This window comes from Culex quinquefasciatus, chromosome 3, assembly GCF_015732765.1.
Source record: "Culex quinquefasciatus strain JHB chromosome 3, VPISU_Cqui_1.0_pri_paternal, whole genome shotgun sequence".
In the NCBI taxonomy this organism is placed as follows: domain Eukaryota; kingdom Metazoa; phylum Arthropoda; class Insecta; order Diptera; family Culicidae; genus Culex; species Culex quinquefasciatus.
Genome location: NC_051863.1, coordinates 194,445,705 through 194,465,045, shown reverse-complemented (window position 1 = coordinate 194,465,045; position 19,341 = coordinate 194,445,705). Strand labels below are relative to the sequence as shown.

The following is a 19,341-nucleotide window of genomic DNA, read 5'->3' as shown; positions in this document are numbered from 1 at the left end:
CAATTAAAATTTTATTGAAGTATTGTGACAAATCAAACAAACTCAAGTTAAGTGTAATAAACTTTTGTTTAATTTTATTTGTGTTCAAACTCGTTCGTTTTTTTTCCACTGTCTTGCCTCAAAACTGGGAGTACCCTCGGTGGTTGGTCACTTTTTCGTTTGACACTTTTTAGTATTTACAGCGTTGGTTTGACAAAGTCAAACTAAATTTGCCACTGTTAACAGTAACGAACTGTCACTTTTTAACACGGAACTCAAACCAAATGTTTGGCAGTAAGTGTAAGCTTATGTAAAATGGGGGACAGACTAAAAAGTGACCCTTTCTTTTAACAACAATTGGTGTCAAACCAACGGGGTTTCAGTGTACAGGGTTTAGAATGCACGGACGTTTTTTTGTACAGAATACTTGTGAATCATGGGCAAATCATGTTCAATGCACCTAATGGTTGAAAATGGAATCTCCAAATAATTCGAAAATATTTGGCTAAACTAGGCGGACTAAACAAATTGGCAAAGTCCAGGAATATCAAAAAAATATGATTTTAATTTTACATTAATTTAATTCTAGAGTAAATTTTCAAAACAACCTATGAGTCATGGGTTTCCTATGCAGATAGGACCTTTTGAAAATTTAATCTAGAATTCAATCTGATGCTTCTTAATTATTTTATCTATTAAACAGATTCAGTAATTATTTTGTTACAAAAACAAAATGTAATATTTTTTTGTTACGGTCGAATATGAAAAAAATAACTAAAATTGTTATTATCGTCTTATTTCTCATTTCCAATGGAATATCAAACCAATAACAGTTCCTGTTATTATGCAATTAAACAGAGAAACATAACTTAAACTGTTATTATCATCTTATTTCATATTTCAAATGGAATATCAAACCAATAACGGTTCCTGTTATTATGGAATTAAATGGAAAAACATAACTTAAACTGTTATTGTTATCTTATTCCACATTTCCAATTGAATACCATCCCAATAACATTTTTTGTTAAAATAACAGAAACTGTTATTATTTTTTCTTCCAAAAATTATTTACAAGAATATTCAATAACAGTTTCTGTTATTTTAACAAAAAATGTTATTGAAATGTCATGATTTTTGTTATTACCGTCTGCCCGGGTTTCGTCGTCCGTGTCTGTCACGGGTGACCATGAATGGCCATGATCGATGACGACCAACTTTTTCAAAACTTTTTTTCATAAAATCGCGATAACTCGTGATGTTTATAAGCAAACCCCTTATGCCCGGGCAGACGGTAATAACAAAATTAATAATATTTCAATAACAAATCCTGTTAAAATAACAAAAAGTGGTATTATTTTATCCTGAAGTTCAACTTCAAGAAGAAAAAATAATAACAGTTTCTGATAAAATAACAAAATTTGGTATTGAAGTGATATTATATTGAAAATAATTAATAACACGCTAATAAGAGGAAATGTTATACATTTCAAAAACTCTCCTAATAACAAAATTTGTTATTCGTTCGGTATACTGACTTAGAAATAAAATTACCATAAATCGCATAAATGGAAAAGTTTCTAAGTGTCCATAACACAATCTGTTATTATTTTTTATTTTGTTAAATATGTTTAGATCTTTGGGATAATTTTGACTAATTTCGGCCGGATCATTATTTTGGTCATGAAATGGGGTCCTTAAGCTAAAATTATTCTTAAAAGAAGAAATTTTGAAAGTTGATTTTTTTTAATTATTTGATATACCCCCTAAGGGACTTTGTTTAAAATGGTTAGAAATATGGGATAATTTTGACCAATTTCATCTGGATCATTATTTTGGTCATGAAATGGGGTCCTTAAGCTAAAATCATTCTTAAAAGTTGAAATTTTGAAAGTTGATTTTTTAATTATTTGATATACCCCCTAAGGGACTTTGCTAAAATTGGCTAGAACTATGGGATAATTTTGACCAATTTCGTCGTGGTCATTATTTTGGCTATGAAATGGGGTCCTTAAGCTAAAGTTATTCTAAAAAGTTGATATTTTGAAAGTTGATTTTTTTAATTATTTGATATACCCCCTAAGGGACTTTGCTAAAATTGGCTAGAACTATGGGATAATTTTGACCAATTTCGTCATGGTCATTATTTTGGCTATGAAATGGGGTCCTTAAGCTAAAGTTATTCTAAAAAGTTGATATTTTGAAAGTTGATTTTTTAAATTATTTGATATAACCCCTAAGGGACTTTGCTAAAATTGGCTAGAACTATGGGATAATTTTGACCAATTTCGTCATGGTCATTATTTTGGCTATGAAATGAGGTCCTTAAGCTAAAGTTATTCTAAAAAGTTGATATTTTGAAAGTTGATTTTTTTTAATTATTTGATATACCCCCTAAAGGACTTTGTTTAACATGGTTAGAACTATGGGATAATTTTGACCAATTTCGTCAGGGTCATTATTTTGGCCATGAAATGGGGTCCTTAAGCTAAAATTATTCTAAAAAGTTGAAATTTTGAAAGTTGATTTTTTAATTATTTGATATACCCCCTAAGGGACTTTGCTAAAATTGGCTAGAGCTATGAAATAATTTTGACCAATTTTATCGGGGTCATTTATTTCACCATGAAATGGGGTTTCAAGCTAAAATTAATCCAATAAAATAAACTTTTGAGAGTTAATTTTTTTTAAATTTTGTTATATTCTCTAACGGAATTGATTTATTTATTGAGAATTTTTTAAGTTTGAATAACAAAAACTGTTATTATTTTCACAGAGCCAGGAAGTCGGAGCTGACGTTGAAGTTCGAGCTGGAGTGAGACCTCGGAGACTGCATCGGATTTAGCAAATTTTCAGCAACTTTCACTTGGAGTCGGAATCTGTGAAGTCGGGTATTTTTGGAGAGCTGAAGTCGTCGTTGACGTCATATCCTGCATCCAGAGTCGGAGTTGTCTTCAAAGTATGGATTTAAAGTCGCTTGGAGGTACCCGACTCTGCAGCCCTGACTAGTACAGAGGAGTTATGGCAACTGCAGGTTTATTTGCAAATTACAAATAAACCAAAACAATAACTTTTTTTGTTATGGAGACATACCAGTTCAATAACAATTTTTGTTATTATGCTGCTCCACCTCTCCGCACAAAATAACAAATCTTGTTATTCCTTCATGATTCCTTCTGTGTTATTGGTTTGTTATTGCAATAACAACATAATAACAGTTTAAGTTATTCTTCGAACAAATCTTTGTTATTATTTTTTGTTATTTTAACAACTAATCCGATCATCCGAATAACATATTTCGATCTTCTCACAATATCAAAAACTGACCTTCCCAAGTTATTTCCGTCTGCTCGGGTGTCTATACATCAAAATTTTTGTAATTGTCTGCTCTACAACTTTGTAGAACATTGTTACACTTTAAAAAATATCCCTGCAAAGTTAGAAAAAACACGAAATTTTAAATTGAAAAATTTTGTTCTAAATGAAAAAATGACCCTTCTGGGACAATGTAGATTCGAAAAGTACATTAAATTTCCCATAAAATGACATGTTCCAAAATTTTTTACAGTCGAGTAACGGAAAATGGGAGAATTTTTAAAACTTTTTTAGTGTTTTTTTCGATGAAAAATACGTTTTTTCGGAATTCTGAGTACGCCATCAAATCGGGCGTCTAATTTTACATAAAAGTCCCTTTGACACCAAATGTCTATCTCATCACCGTTTCAGGCTGCAAATTGTTGAAAAACACCTCTTTTTTCACATGTTCAAAAATGGAAGGGGTCGTACCGCCCCTCCTTCACGAGATATCAAAAAACGGACCTCGGATTCGTGATCAGGGACAAAAGTTACCCCTTAGGACAAAGTTTCACGCAAATCGAAGAGGGGTCGGGGCAACTGCTGTGTGAGTTGGCGGAGAATTACCCTTTTCTATCCAACCATTTGTTATGATATGATTAAATTGACAATGAAATTCATGTGACTTGGGCCAGGCGATCCACGACTCCCTCATCCAGTCCATAAAATATATGAAGGCCCTGGGATATTTTTTGAGAGGGGTTAGTATTTTTTGGGGGGGTTAGGCGTTTGAAATATAATCATATATGGTTAAAAATGTATAATCAATGTTAATAATTATAAGAGATATCAATGTATTATGAGAATAAATCAAACAAATATCACAATACTATAAAACCCAACAAGTTGTTTCGAAGCTTCTATTCTTTTATTTGGAAAATACAAAGATGTTGGAAAAATCAATGTTATTCAACAAAATAATACTTTTTTTTCATAGAATTATTTTTATTAGGTCCTTTTCGGTGCTGGGACCTGGTTAGGACCGAGTCGACATTTTTCTTAAAGAATTACAGAGGATCTTGTGTGTAAATGTTATAACAGTTTAAGTTATCACATCAAAATTTGTTATAAGTAAGTAGTTCAAAAGTTATATATAAAAATGTGTTTTCACATTTATCCGGATCTCACTTATATGCATGAAAACTATGTCCGGATCCACCATCCGACCCATCGTTGGTTAGGTAATCAAAAAACCTTTCCAATGAGTCCAAAACATTGAAGATCTGGCAACCTTGTCTCGAGTTATGATTACTTAAGTTATATGTGTGTACGTTTTTTTCTGGATTCAAAAAAATAGCTGAAATATGTGTCCAAACCACTCATATTACTCATTGTTGGTAAAAAGTGAGGAAGGCATCAACCACATTATTGGATTAAGTTAGTTTTTATCCATGTAATTTTATCGGCTGAATCGGAATCTGCCCTCAGAATCAAGCCAAAGTGTCAAAATGTCGATTTTTGTTATATTTTTGGTTTCTGTGATTACACCGACCAACACAATTTCTGCGCAGATTCAACTCGAGGGGTTTTGGGTCGTGTACCATAATTTTTTCAAAAATATTTAGACAGGGCGGAATGGATTTTTTCCAAAGGCACCTTTTTAGGATTTAAGTGCTGAAGGCCTTCTAGTTTGTGTTTTGCAATAAATTTTTAAAAAATATGGTTTGTTTCATTTATGTAAGCTAATGTTTTATGCCGATCCCATTCTTTCTCTTCCAGGTGCTCAAAATTTTCATCATTTAATCAACCCATGGACGATACCCCGGAGGGCCACAACTGGAACATTTTCGCCCCAATCGCCAAGCTCGAGTCGTTGGACGAAATTGACCAAGTGAGTTGATTGGTGACACTTAATTGTAACGAAATTCTCAACTGATTTTCCTGCTTATATTTTCCAGGACAGCAAACACTCCACCGGTCAGGAGAAGCCTCAATAACGCTTACTGTAGAATGACGAGAAGAAGTGTCGCTGCCAGATGATGATGATGATGATGCTGGCAGACCAACCACAGAAATACAGAAACTTTAGCTCCTCTCGCCGCCGAGGGGAGTCGTTTAACGTTAGTGTGTACATACTAAACTGCTTTGGAGGTTATTTCATATACGTTCATCTTTGATTAGCTTGATCGAGACTAGCGACATTAATGCAGAGCAAAAAGACACACACTCACAAACACAACTATTGTACATTTTTTCATATAAATAATGAACATAAAAAATTTATACGAGATATCAGCAGATTTTTACGATGAAAACAAAAACAAAGCAAATATTACCAGCAAAACAAATCGCAACTAGTTAAGAAATCCCGCGCGCGCAGTGTTTATAGCAAAGCGATGAACTTAAGCTGGATGGGTGCTTTAAAGGAAAAAAAACCAGCTCCAGCCTCTAGGTTTCATCGGATATCTCTCTTGTTATCAAGTTGTACGTTAAACGCAAGCCAACTCAAGAAGAAGCAGCAGCAGCAGCAGAAGCAAAAAAGGATGAATGAATAAGACAAAGTTAAAAAAAGGAGGAAAAATACACACAAACACACACTCACACACAAACACACACAAAGACGATTTAAACGTAAGTAAAATCTCAATTTCGAAGATGAGTTTGTCATTTTCGTAGACGCAATTTTTCACTTTTTCCTCTTAGGTCGTACTTTATATTAGGAAAGCAAGCTGTTTGAAAAACGAAACAAAAATAAAGTGAAATAAGTTAGTCAATTTGTTTTAGCGCAGTTCATCGAGATTAATTTTCCAAAATCAAGGCGGGAAATTGGTTATAGACTAAACGGAGAAACGCTTCTTTTTTTCCTAGGAAAGAGTTGCACACAGTGATAGAAAAGAAGCAAAAAATGAAACAAATCGGGGAGGGGAAAAGGGGAAAGAAACCGCAAAGTGCTTCTTAGAAGCTAGGGCATTAATCTCACCAGGCAAATCGAACTAGTCACACGGATTTCCTTCAGAAAAAAAATACACAAACACACACACACAATTGCTCACCCACACCAGCGACAGCAGCAAACAAACAAAAAAACAGCAATAAAAGAAAGGCCCCGCAGGCAGCAAAGTGAAAAGATGAAGCAATTTCAGTTTTCTTCTCTCTATCTGTGCATAGAAAAGAGATTAAAAAGTTTTGGTTGCCCACCCCCACCAAAGAGGGTGGGTGGGCGTTTAGAACATTTTAGGATACTTTTTAAGTTTGCAGCGAATGCTTTGGCAGCCAAAATACACACACTAACACAAAAGTCACTAACACAAACACCAGGTTACAATAACACACACACACACACACACACATACAAACACAAACACGCAAACACAACAATGCATTGAAAGAACTGAGGAAAATAAAGGTTAAAAGTTTATAGAAAATGTACGGAAAATATACCTTACGAAAAATCGAGCGGACTTTGTTTGAATTTTCAAAAGACGGAAATATCACAACCCAATTGTATTGTTTTGTTGATGTTTTTTTTTTTTGTTTCTTTTTTAGTTTAGTAAAAACTGATTGCCTCTCATCCCAGTCGGCCTGGTTTCGCATGTAAAACACCACTTTAGAGGAGAAAGCAACCTGCAACAAAATTTTGAGGCTAGGAATTTTTCTCTCCCACAGAAAACTGGGGACAAAGTAGCTGTCAAACAATGCCAAACTGTTTAAGTCACTCACAAAATGAATTTTGAGTGATTTGAGTTCATTTCTTACGTCACGATTTTTTCTTCTATTGTAATGTTTATCTCAAAATCAATAAAAAATCTATATGGACATATTTACCTCTTTTTTTTTGTCGAAAATATCTTTTTTTAAATCTTGAACTTTAGTTATCACAATTTCGCTAAACACGCTTGTGAAATGATTCATATCTTTGGAACAAAGTACAAAGAAGTATTTTTCCGTATAATTATATTTATAACACCGAATGCTGCTCGCTAACTGGGCTGAATGGAAAATAACGAGGGGACCACCAATGAATAATTTTTTCCTTATGTAATAAAAGGTAATCAAATTTATATGCAATGCTTACTTTTCATATTTCTTAAATTGTGACTTGAAATTAAAAAAAAAAACTTTAAAAAAGATTTATTTCTTGAACATGATTTTTGCATCCATTAACCCCTTGGTCTTTAAGGTTTGTTTTAGTTCTTTGACGTTTGTCTGCTTTTTAACTGGGCTACGGCTCAATTATCGAGCGCCCAATTAAAAAGCAGCCCAGTTAAACAGCGCCCAGTTACCGAACAACTACTGTAGTTGAAAATTAGAAAATGACAGGGTGATCACTCAAATCCCATTTTAAAAAATGTCGAGTTTTCCATATTCTCAAACGATCGCCATTTGTTATCTAATAAAATAATCAAACCAAAAATATCAAACTATTGACTAAGAAAAACATATTTTGATTCATTGAGAAAAAATAAACAATAAATCTTCAAGATATAACAAAAAGCATAACAATACAGTAACAATATTTATTTTGGAAATTGTCAAATATAAATTATTCGATACTTTATTTTCATTGGATATTAATCAATTAATTTATTATTATAGACTAATTCTGTAAACGTAAAATTTGTTGCGCATATAAACTGTGTAAGCCATTGCTATAATTTTCAAATTATCACAGGTTTATTGTGTTTCTTGCAAAATTTCAGATTACATAAAAGTTTGCAACTTTAGTCAGAATGCGTGTCATGTTTCATTTGAAACCCCACACAAAAATCATTATTTCAAGTTGGTAAAAATCGCAGACAAAATGATTTTTGATAAAGACAAATCAGATTGAATTGCCTAGAAAAGCAACTTAAAAGCAAGATTAAATCAAAACCTCATTCAATAAGAAATGTAAACTGGAAATACCAATAAATTTAAAGGTATCCTACTGGGTAATTCTCTGCCAACTCACACAGCAGTTGCCCCGACCCCTCTTCGATTTGCGTGAAACTTTGTCCTAAGGGGTAACTTTTGTCCCTGATCACGAATCTGAGGTCCATTTTTTGATATCTCGTGACGGAGGGGCGGTACGACCCCTTCCATTTTTGAACATGCGAAAAAAGAGGTGTTTTTCAATAATTTGCAGCCTGAAACGGTGATGAGATAGAAATTTGGTGTCAAAGGGACTTTTATGTAAAATTAGACGCCCGATTTGATGGCGTACTCAGAATTCCGAAAAAACGTATTTTTCATCGAAAAAATCACTTGAAAAGTTTTAAAAATTCTCCCATTTTCCGTTACTTGACTGTAAAAAATTTTGGAACATGTCATTTTATGGGAAATTTAATGTACTTTTCGAATCTACATTGACCCAGAAGGGTCATTTTTTCATTTAGAACAAAATTTTTCATTTTAAAATTTCGTGTTTTTTCTAACTTGGCAGGGTTATTTTTTAGAGTGTAACAATGTTCTACAAAGTTTTAGAGCAGACAATTACTAAAATTTTGATACATAAACATAAGGGGTTTGCTTATAAACATCACGAGTTATGGCGATTTTACGAAAAAAAAGTTTTGAAAAAGTTGGTCGTCATCGATCATGGCCGTTCATGGTCACCCGCGACAGACACGGACGACGAAACAAAGAGAAACGCATAAAGTAACTTTTTCAAAACTTTTTTTCGTAAAATCGCGATAACTCGTGATGTTTATAAGCAAACCCCTTATGTCTATATATCAAAATTTTTGTAATTGTCTGTTCTACAACTTTGTAGAATATTTTTACACTCTAAAAAATAACCCTGCAAAGTTAGAAAAAACACGAAATTTTAAAATGAAAAATTTTGTTCTAAATGAAAAAATGACCCTCCTGGGTCAATGTAGATTCGAAAAGTACATTAAATTTCCCATAAAATTACATGTTCCAAAATTTTTTACAGTCGAGTAACGGAAAATGGACGAATTTTTAAAAGGTTTTTTGTGTTTTTTTCGATGAAAAATACGTTTTTTCGGAATTCTGAGTACGCCATCAAATCGGGCGTCTAATTTTACATAAAAGTCCCTTTGACACAAAATTTCTATCTCATCACCGTTTCAGGCTGCAAATTATTGAAAAACACCTCTTTTTTCGCATGTTCAAAAATGGAAGGGGTCGTACCGCCCCTCCGTCACGAGATATCGAAAAACGGACCTCGGATTCGTGATCAGGGACAAAAGTTACCCCTTAGGACAAAGTTTCACGCAAATCGAAGAGGGGTCGGGGCAACTTTTCCCGATTTCGTGTGAGTTGGTAGAGAATTACCCTACTCAGTTTTTATTTGAATTTTGTTTGCATAGTTTTTGAGATTTTTACAAACTATTCCCACTTAATTTCAGCTTTAGAAAATTTTGCTTAATTCTTGCTGAAGTCACGGTGCTCAAAATACCGTTATTATGAAAAAAAAAATATTCAATCAGAGATTTTCGGGTCTTTCGATTCCTTACACCATAGCGCACCTCTGTGCAAAAAATGAATACATTCGCTGATGTAGTTTTCGAGATACAGCCCTTTTAAGATGTTACATCCGATTTTCAATAAGAAAACCAAAACAATCTATTAAATTTTAGCATTTCAAAGAATATGCAATTCGAGATAATGATATTTTTTGCTTCAAATGACTGTCAAGTATCTCTGGGCCAAGTTTCAGAAGGTTTGCAGATCTAGTTCTCGAGATACAGCCATTTAAAAAAATATTATTTCCGACTTTTTTAAGAAAATCTATAAAATAATATAATTTCAGCATTTTAAAGAAAATGCAATTCGAGATAATGATGAATTTTGCTTCATAAGACTGCCAAGTACCTCTGGGCCAAGTTTCAAAAGGTTTGCTGTGAAGTTCTTGAGATACAGCCATTTTAAATTGTTATTCCCGACTTTTTCTAAGAAAATCTATAAAATCAACACAATTTCAGCATTTTAATGAATATGCATTTCAAGATAAAGATGAATTTTGCTTTATACGACTGCCAAGTATCTCTGGGCCAAATTTCAGAAGGTTTGCTGATGTAGTTCTCGAGATGCAGCCATTTTAAAATGTTATTTTCGACTTTTTTCTTAGAAACTCTTACACAGAAAAAAAATGATGGTAACATTCATCAGGAAATGGTGACAGATATTGTGGCAAAAAAAATGATTAATTTTACCTCAGAAAATGATGAAATTTACCTCAAATAATGGTAAAATTTACCTAAAAAAATGATGAAATTTACCGCAAAAATGTTGAATTTTACGAAAGAATGTGTATTATTGCATTAAATAATTTGTGGCTCAGAAAGTGGAAGGATAGGTATTGAACTGTCATCCATTTCAGAGAACGTAAATAAAACATTTGATTCAAACTAACTCGGGTAGGTTTTGTTAGCAAATATTACTTTAAGGTTAGACGGAACGCCAGTCCTTGGACAACTTTTGTTCAATTTAAATAAATGTCTGAACAACACCCGGATTATTCTTCCAAAACAGTCCGGAAGAAGCACTAACACAAACTCACCAAAACAAACCATGCCGGTGACACGAAATCTGCGACGATTCCTGCACGTAAACACCTGGACACACTGGCATCTTCCTCCAGACCGATCCGGAAGAAGCACCAACACAAACTCACCAAAACACACAACGACGACTGCACAGAATCTGCAACGATTGTTTGACGCACGAGCGACCAAAACCCCCGGACGCGCGACGATTGAATCACGATCCGACAGGCTTCTGCCAACCACTTTTCAAAACGTTGCGTTTGACAGTTGTCAAAGTCCCTGGGTCAAAAGATGATTGAATATTGTACCTAAATTTGATGAATATTACTCAAGTATACGAGTAGCAAAAATAATGTTGAATATTCATCAAAAATTAAGGAATATTACACATTTTTTGTGTAAAACCTGTTTGACAAAAAAAAATCGTTATTCAATAATTATAGAGGTAAAATTCATCATTCTATTTTTCAACATTCTGTTTTCAACCTTCCATTTTTACATTATTTTTTGCTGTGTAGAAAAAGTCGGAAATAACATTTTAAAATGGTTGTATCTCTACATCAGCCAACCTTCTGAAACTTGACCCAGTGATACTTGGCAGTCTTATGAAGCGAAATTCATCATTATCTCGAATTGCATGTTCTTTAAAATGCTGAAATTGTATTGATTTTAAAGATTTTCTTAGAAAAAGTCGGAAATAACATTTTAAAATGGCTGTATCTCGAGAACTAGATCTGCGAACCTTCTGAAACTTGGCCCAGAGATACTTGACAGTCATTTGAAACAATAAACATCATTATCTCGAATTGCATATTCTTTGAAATGCTAAAATTGAATAGATTGTATTGGTTTTCTTATAGAAAATAGGATGTAACATCTTAAAAGGGCTGTATCTCGAAAACTACATCAGCGAATGTTTTCATTTTTTTTTTTTGCACAGAGGTGCGCTTTGATGTAAGGAATCGATAGATCCCAAAATCTCGGATTGCATATATTTTACATAATAACGGTATTTTGAGCACCGTGGACGTGTCATTGAAAAAAAGTGGATCTTATTTCCAAGATAACAAAAATAAATAAATGGGGTTAAATGAGTAACACTAAGAAAATATCATGTTTATATCATATTGATGAACTCCTCCCATTTTTTAGTATGTTATTTAAAAATGTCCGGGGAATCCGATAAAAATATTTCCAGACATAGGCTCTTTGGCCCAGACACCGTCAAAAAGACATTTAAAAGTTTCATACGCCGAAAAGTGGTTTTTGCGTAAATCGACGAAAATGGCCATTTTTCAGACCACCCTAACACGGCATAGGTCACCCTAATGGCCAAACAAAAAAATACGGGTCTAATTATTTCGGCCAGGGAACCCCCAGAAAAATTTTGAGCTTGATCCGAGCACTTTTGTTTTCTTTCCATGCTGTTTTCGTAGGGAATTGCTGTATAATTACATTTTGCCTATCTATTTTTTTTCACTTTTTGACAGTCACTTTTTTCAATTTTTTTTCTTGTTTTTCACATTTTCTGCTATAGAATGGCACCATTATCATTTAAATTGTAAAAAAATGCGTAGAGACATAGTCTGGTACACTACAAAAATTTCCGCATACTTCTTTTTACTAAAAATAAAGGAAATGTTAGTAAAAACACAGCCAAAAAATAAAATTTTTAAAAACAAAAAAAACCCAAAAAATTTCTAAAATTTTAAAAGTTCTTCTTTCCTTTTTTTTCCCCAAAAAAATGCATTTTAAAGATCAAAAATTGGTTGAAAAATGGTTTTTTGATCAGTTTTTATATCCAAACCCATCTGAAGGCGGGGTTCGGTTATAGAGGGTTAAGGTGGTTGGTGTCTTCCTCACATCACGATAAACTTGTTTTTTTTTTTGTAAATTAAAATTGTCCGACACACAAATTTTCTTTTAAGCTATATTCATATATTCATAACTTTTGATAGGGTTGCCAGAGTTTCAATCTTTGGGACTCGCTGTCTTTTAATTTCCTATCCAACGATGGGTCGTTTAATAGATGATAATAGATTTTCGAAAGTGTTCATACACATGGTAGAAAGACATGCAAAACAATGATTTTTCGCAAATTAGTTCTTCCTCCTCAAAACAACCACGCGTCTCCACCGAAATTTTCAATTCCCTGAAGTGGCGTTGAATGTCAAACGCCAGCCACAAAACGATCTCGCCGAACCGCGCGGGCCAGTCAATAATGATTAGTCGCTTTCGGGACACCGGACAAGGGCCAGACCAGCAAACCAAAACCAAAGAACCAGACTGGGCAGGGCCTTCGAAAATGAAATGATGTCACGCTCGCGAGGAAAGGAGGAACGAGGAAGGAAGGGGAGTAGGGCAACGTAGGGTAAACTTAAGGGGTCCATGTTCGCATCCAATATCCATAACTTTCGCGCAACGGAGAAGATTTTTTTTCGCTGTGTTTGAGGTGGCGATGGCCACCGTTGTTGTCGCCATCTTTTCGAAGTGGTTTATTAAGGTAGCATAAGAGTTGAAAAGAACGAATGTTCCACTAAACACTGAAATTAAATATAAAAGATGGGTAATTCTCTACCAACTCACACGAAATCGGGAATAGTTGCCCCGACCCCTCTTCGATTTGCGTGAAACTTTATCCTAAGGGGTAACTTTTGTCGAATCCGAGGTCCATTTTTTGATATCTCGTGACGGAGGGGCGGTACGACCCCTTCCAAAAAGAGGTGTTTTCAATAATTTGCAGCCTGAAACGGTGATGAGATAGAAAGTTTGGTGTCAAAGAGACTTTTATGTAAAATTAGACGCCCGATTTAATGGAGTACCGTAAACTGGGGTGACATTGATAGCCCGGGGTGACTTTGATAGGTTTTTCAAATGCCCGTCAAATTAATTTTTAAACGTTTTTGAGAGTTTTGAGTATGTAAGTATTAAGGGATAGCTTATTATGGAACATATATGCAAAAATGTGATTGTTACATTGGATCTATCAAAATTAATGGCCAAATCAAATTTCTATCAATGTCACCCCGGGCTATCAAAGTCACCCCAGTTTACGGTACTCAGAATTCCGAAAAAAAACGTATTTTTCATCGAAAAAACACTATTTTTTTTAAATTCTCCCATTTTCCGTTACTCGACTGTAAAAAAATTTGGAACATGTCATTTTATGGGAAATTTAATGTACTTTTCGAATCTACATTGACCCAGAAGGGTCATTTTGTCATTTAGAACAAAATTTTTCATTTTAAAATTTTGTGTTTTTTCTAACTTTGCAGGGTTATTTTTTAGAGTGTAATAATGTTCTACAAAGTTGTAGAGCAGACAATTACAAAAATTATATAGATATATAGACATAAGGGGTTTGCTTATCAACATCACGAGTTATCGCGATTTTACGAAAAAAAGTTTTGAAAAAGTTACTTTTTGCGTTTCTCTTAGACTAAGAGTCTTAATTTTGTCGTCCGTGTCTGTCGCGGGTGACCATGAACGGCCATGATCGATGACGACCAACTTTTTCAAAACTTTTTTTTCGTAAAATCGCGATAACTCGTGATGTTTATAAGCAAACCCCTTATGTCTATATATTAAAATTTTTGACAGTCGAGTAACGGAAAACGAGAGAATTTTTAAAACTTTTTTAGTGTTTTTTTCTATGAAAAATGCGTTTTTTCGGGATTCTGAGTACGCCATCAAATCGGGCGTCTAATTTTACATAAAAGTTCCTTTGACACCAAATTTCTATCTCATCACCGTTTCAGGCTGTAAATTATTGAAAAACACCTCTTTTTTCGCATGTTCAAAAATGGAAGGGGTCGTACCGCCCCTCCGTCACGAGATATCAAAAAACGGACTTCGGATTCGTGATCAGGGACAAAAGTTACCCCTTAGGATAAAGTTTCACGCAAATCGAAGAGGGGTCGGGGCAACTTTTCCCGATTTCGTGTGAGTTGGTAGAGAATTACCCATGTATGATTATGATCAAATATGTTTTGACCATTTCTTTACGTTGTCGTAAATAAACTGTTCATAGTTTTTATTTTTTATTTGAAATTTAGCCTAATGATGAGTCATCTTTGATTACACCGAGAAATATCCGGATTTGGACCACCCTACTGTTCATACAAAGAGATGCTAAAATATTCGAAAATACTATCTTGAGAAAAGATTTTCTGATCGACTTGGTGTCTTCGGCAAAGTTATCAGTTGTTATGATGAGTCCTTTTCGGAAAAAATGGGTACACAAAAAAATCCGTTTTTTTAATTTTTCATTTTTTATCAATTTTTACAGCTCTTGATCTCGATCAAAGCTTGATTTTAATAAACTTTATCCCTTTCGATTTCTATTAAATTTTCATATAAATTTTTCACCCTGGAGAAACAAAAAAAAATCAGGAAGCCAAAGAAATAATTGCAGAAAATATAATTTTTTATTGATTTTTTTTTGCAAAATCAAACAATAACAAACTATTTAAAAAACATTGTATCACTTTTTTTAAATACAATAAGGCACTTTTCAACATTTTTAATTTTAGGACCTCTGATCGGAAAAAAGACATAAAACTTTAGGAAAATAAATATTTTCAAAAGTTCAAAGATATTTTGCAAATTTTTGGAAGTTACATAACTATAACAATGTATACAGCATTCTGTGATACTCTTTGCTATAAAAATTGGAAACATGGGCTTGAAACTTAATTTTTTTTATTTGCTTGCCCTCCTTGCTCAACCATCATTAGAGCAAATAAACAAAAACTTTTTCAAATTTGAAAAAAAATCGATTAAAAAAATTTAATCTGCATCCGATTTTTTTTTCTTAAATTTCACAGTCTTAAAATTAAAAGAATAAAACTGTTTTTTAAGAATCGTTTTTATTCAAGTCAATTCATGAATAATTTGTTTTCCAACAGCCTTAGAAAATTCTCTTCATTTTTTTGACTTTGTTGATTCGACCAATAACCTTGCAAAGAATTAAAATTATGAAAATTACGTGCTAACCCCTCATTTTTCAATCGACAATAACTTTGAAACTATTGATCCTATTTTCAATTACAAAGAATAAAATTTTGGTGAAATTTTTAAATCACCCAATTCATAATTTACATTCCAAAAGGGCATCCAAACAAAGAAAAACAAATTTAAAAAAACGCAAGAACATTTGCAAAAAGCTCAGCAGTATTCTGAAAATGAAATAAAACACGATTTTTAAACCTTTTATCTGATTAGTCCTGATAAAGACCTACACATATTTCTGAAGACACCAAACCGATTAGAAAATCCCTTCTCAGGATAAAATCGGCACTACGAAAAATCGTAACTAAGACCAAACGACTTCCCCAGCTAGATTTTTAAGGATTTTTATGTCTATCGCATGTCGCTTTTCTGGCTTGGTGGTGGTGGGCTTTCAAGTTGTCGGGGCGCCTGCCGGTGTGGCTTTCGTTAATTCCCCCCAGACATGCCATTTGCGTTTGACTGGTGCGCGGCCTAGTCAAACACCAGAAGAGAGTCAAGTTTTTTTTGTTGTTGTGTGTGTGTTCTTGCGGTGCTCGCGCCCCAAGTGATTAACTGCTGTTTAGTGCGAAATTGCCCGACTTTTGATAACACGCGTGATAATTATGATGATGAATAGATGTGGTTTCTGGTGCTGGTCAGCCACCTAGCGTGGTTTGTTTGCTTTTACTATTTTTGGTATATTTTTATTTATTTTTTCGAGGACCGCGCTGAAATTAATTAGAACGAGCCTCCACCGCGGTTAAAATTCGAAGGTGAGCCAGTTCAGGTGAGAGTGAATAAATTAGAGGGGTCAGTTGGCTTTCTGTACAATACCAACCAAAAAAAATACTAAAGCTTTTGCGACCTTCAACGACTTCTCCAGCAGTGGAAATATGGAAATGATGCTGATAAATACTTTTATTGAACTTCCTGGGGAGAAGTTGACAATTTTACGAGATGCTGCTGGTCGGAGGTTGAGTTCGAGTCGTTAGAACAAGAGAAAAATGCAGGGTGTTTATTGCGTTTGAACGAGGTCAAAAGAGGGTTGTTTTTTTTCTGTTATTTACTACTGCAGCACAGAGTTATCGACTCCGGAAGGTGAGCTCGTTATGATTATGATCCCATTTCGTCTCCAAGTCACTGAAATTATACGTTACAACCTGTCAATGCATACCTCAGTCGGAATTCATTTGAATAACTTAGATTTCATTGAACAAAAATAAATACTATTCTCACCAAACAACCCTGCGTCTCCATCGTTCTTCCACGTGTCAGTCAGCACGTGCTCGGCAAAAAAGAAAATAAAATTCGATTTCTGAAGCTGCCAGAACGGCTTTAAATTTCAGGATTAAAATAGGCATAAGGGTGAGTGCTCCCAAAATATGCGACGTGAAGTGCGTGTGCCACGAATTGATTGAAATTTTCACCTGGTTAGACCATCGCATGGGTTCGGGTTTGCAAAAAAAAAGAGCAAAATCCTGATTAGCATATGCATGACGCGGGTGTTTCTGCGTTATACCGCAGTGGAAGCAGAGAAATTCAGGCAATATGATTAATCAAACTTAGTGTTAACTTTTACCCTAAATTGATTATATTTTTTTATATTTTTTTATTGGAATTTCATTTCTCTGTGTTAAAATTTTGTAGCAACATCATCATTACTATTAAACATCCTTGGGTAATTCTCTACCAACTCACACGAAATCGGGAAAAGTTGCCCCGACCCCTCTTCGATTTGCGTGAAACTTTGTCCTAAGGGGTAACTTTTGTCCCTGATCACGAATCCGAGGTCCGTTTTTTGATATCTCGTGACGGAGGGGCGGTACGACCCCTTCCATTTTTGAACATGCGAGGTGAGGTGTTTTTCAATAATTTGCAGCCTGAAACGGTGATGAGATAGAAATTTGGTGTCAAAAGGACTTTTATGTAGAATTAGACGCCCGATTTGATAGCGTACTCAGAATTCCGTAAAAACGTATTTTTCATCGAAAAAAATACTAAAAAAGTTTTAAAAATTCTCCCATTTTCCGTTACTCGACTGTAAAAAATTTTGGAACATGTCATTTTATGGGAAATTTAATGTACTTTTCGAATCTGCATTGACCCAGAAGGGTCATTTTTTCATTTAGAACAAAATTTTTCATTTTAAAATTTCGTGTTTTTTCTAACTTTGCAGGGTTATTTTTTAGAGTGTAACAATGTTCTACAAAGTTGTAGAGCAGTTACTTTTTGCGTTTCTCTTTGTTTCGTCGTCCGTGTCTGTCGCGGGTGACCATGAACGGCCATGGTCAACGACGACCAACATTTTCAAAACTTGTTTTCGTAAAATCACGATAACTCGTGATGTTTATAAGCAAACCCCTTATGTCTATATATCAAAATTTTTGTAATTGTCTGTTCTACAACTTTGTAGAACATTGTTACACTCTAAAAAATAACCCTGCAAAGTTAGAAAAAACGCGAAATTTTAAAATGAAAAATTTTGTTCTTAATGAAAAAACTAACTTAATCCACCTATGTGGTTGGAGCCTTCCTCACAACAATGGCTGTACACAAGTTTCATCTATTTTTTAGATCCGGCTTCCAAAAAGTACATCGATATCACTTAAGTGGCCATATCTCGAGACAGGGTTGCCAGATCTTCAGTGTTTTGGACTCATTGGAAAGGTTTTTTGATAATCTAACCAACAATGGGTCGGATGGTGGATCCGGACATAGTTTACAAACATTTAAGTGAGATCCGGCTTCCAAAAAGTACATCGATATCACTTAAGTGGCCATATCTCGAGACAGGGTTGCCAGATCTTCAATGTTTTAGACTCGTTGGAAAGGTATTTTGATAACCTAACCAACGTCAGGTCGGATAGTGGAGCCGGACATAGTTTACATATATTTAAGTAAGATCCGTCTTCAAAAAAGTACATCAATATCACTTAAGGGGCCATATCTCGAGACAGGGTTGCCAGATCTTCAATGTTTTGGACTCGTTGGTAAGGTCTTTTGATAACCTAACCAACGATGGATCGGATGATGGACCCGGACATAGTTTACATACATTTAAGTGAGATCCGGCTTCAAAAAAGTACATCAATATCACTTAAGAGGCCATATCTCGAGACAGGGTTGCCAGATCTTCAATATTTTAGACTCGTTGGAAACTTATTTTAGCTAACCTAACCAACGTCGGGTCGGATGGTGAAGCTGGACATAGTTTACATACATTTAAGTGAGATCCGGCTTCAAAAAAGTATATCAATATCACTTAAGTGGCCATATCTCGAGACAGGGTTGCCAGATCTTCAATGTTTTGGACTCGTTGGAAAGGTCTTTTGATAACCTAACCAACGATGGGTCGGATGATGGACCTGGACATAGTTTGCATACAGTTAAGTGAGATCTAAATATATGTGAAAACACATTTTTATACATAACTTTTGAACTACTTATCGAAACTTCAATCTGTATAAAACTCGATCTATGGGACCTTAAACCAAGTCGAATGCAACAAGTTCGGGTCAAATCGGTTCAGCCAGTGCCGAGAAACATGAGCTAGTTTGTTGGTCACATACATACATACACACACACA

The 19,341-nt window shown here is 34.4% G+C and overlaps 1 protein-coding gene across 3 annotated transcripts in view; it reads left to right on the top strand.

The window, feature by feature from the left end:
* Nucleotides 1-6,729, top strand: part of LOC6051672 (potassium voltage-gated channel subfamily H member 2) — a 148,763-nt gene extending 142,034 nt beyond the window's left edge. For all 3 annotated transcript variants that reach the window (XM_038259125.1, XM_038259126.1, XM_038259123.1), the window contains 2 exons: nucleotides 5,053-5,164; nucleotides 5,232-6,729. In XM_038259125.1, coding sequence (XP_038115053.1) covers nucleotides 5,053-5,164; nucleotides 5,232-5,270 — 151 coding nt within the window. In that variant the 3' untranslated portion in view covers nucleotides 5,271-6,729. The remainder of the gene's footprint in view (nucleotides 1-5,052; nucleotides 5,165-5,231) is intronic.
* Nucleotides 6,730-19,341: the final 12,612 nt, after the last annotated feature.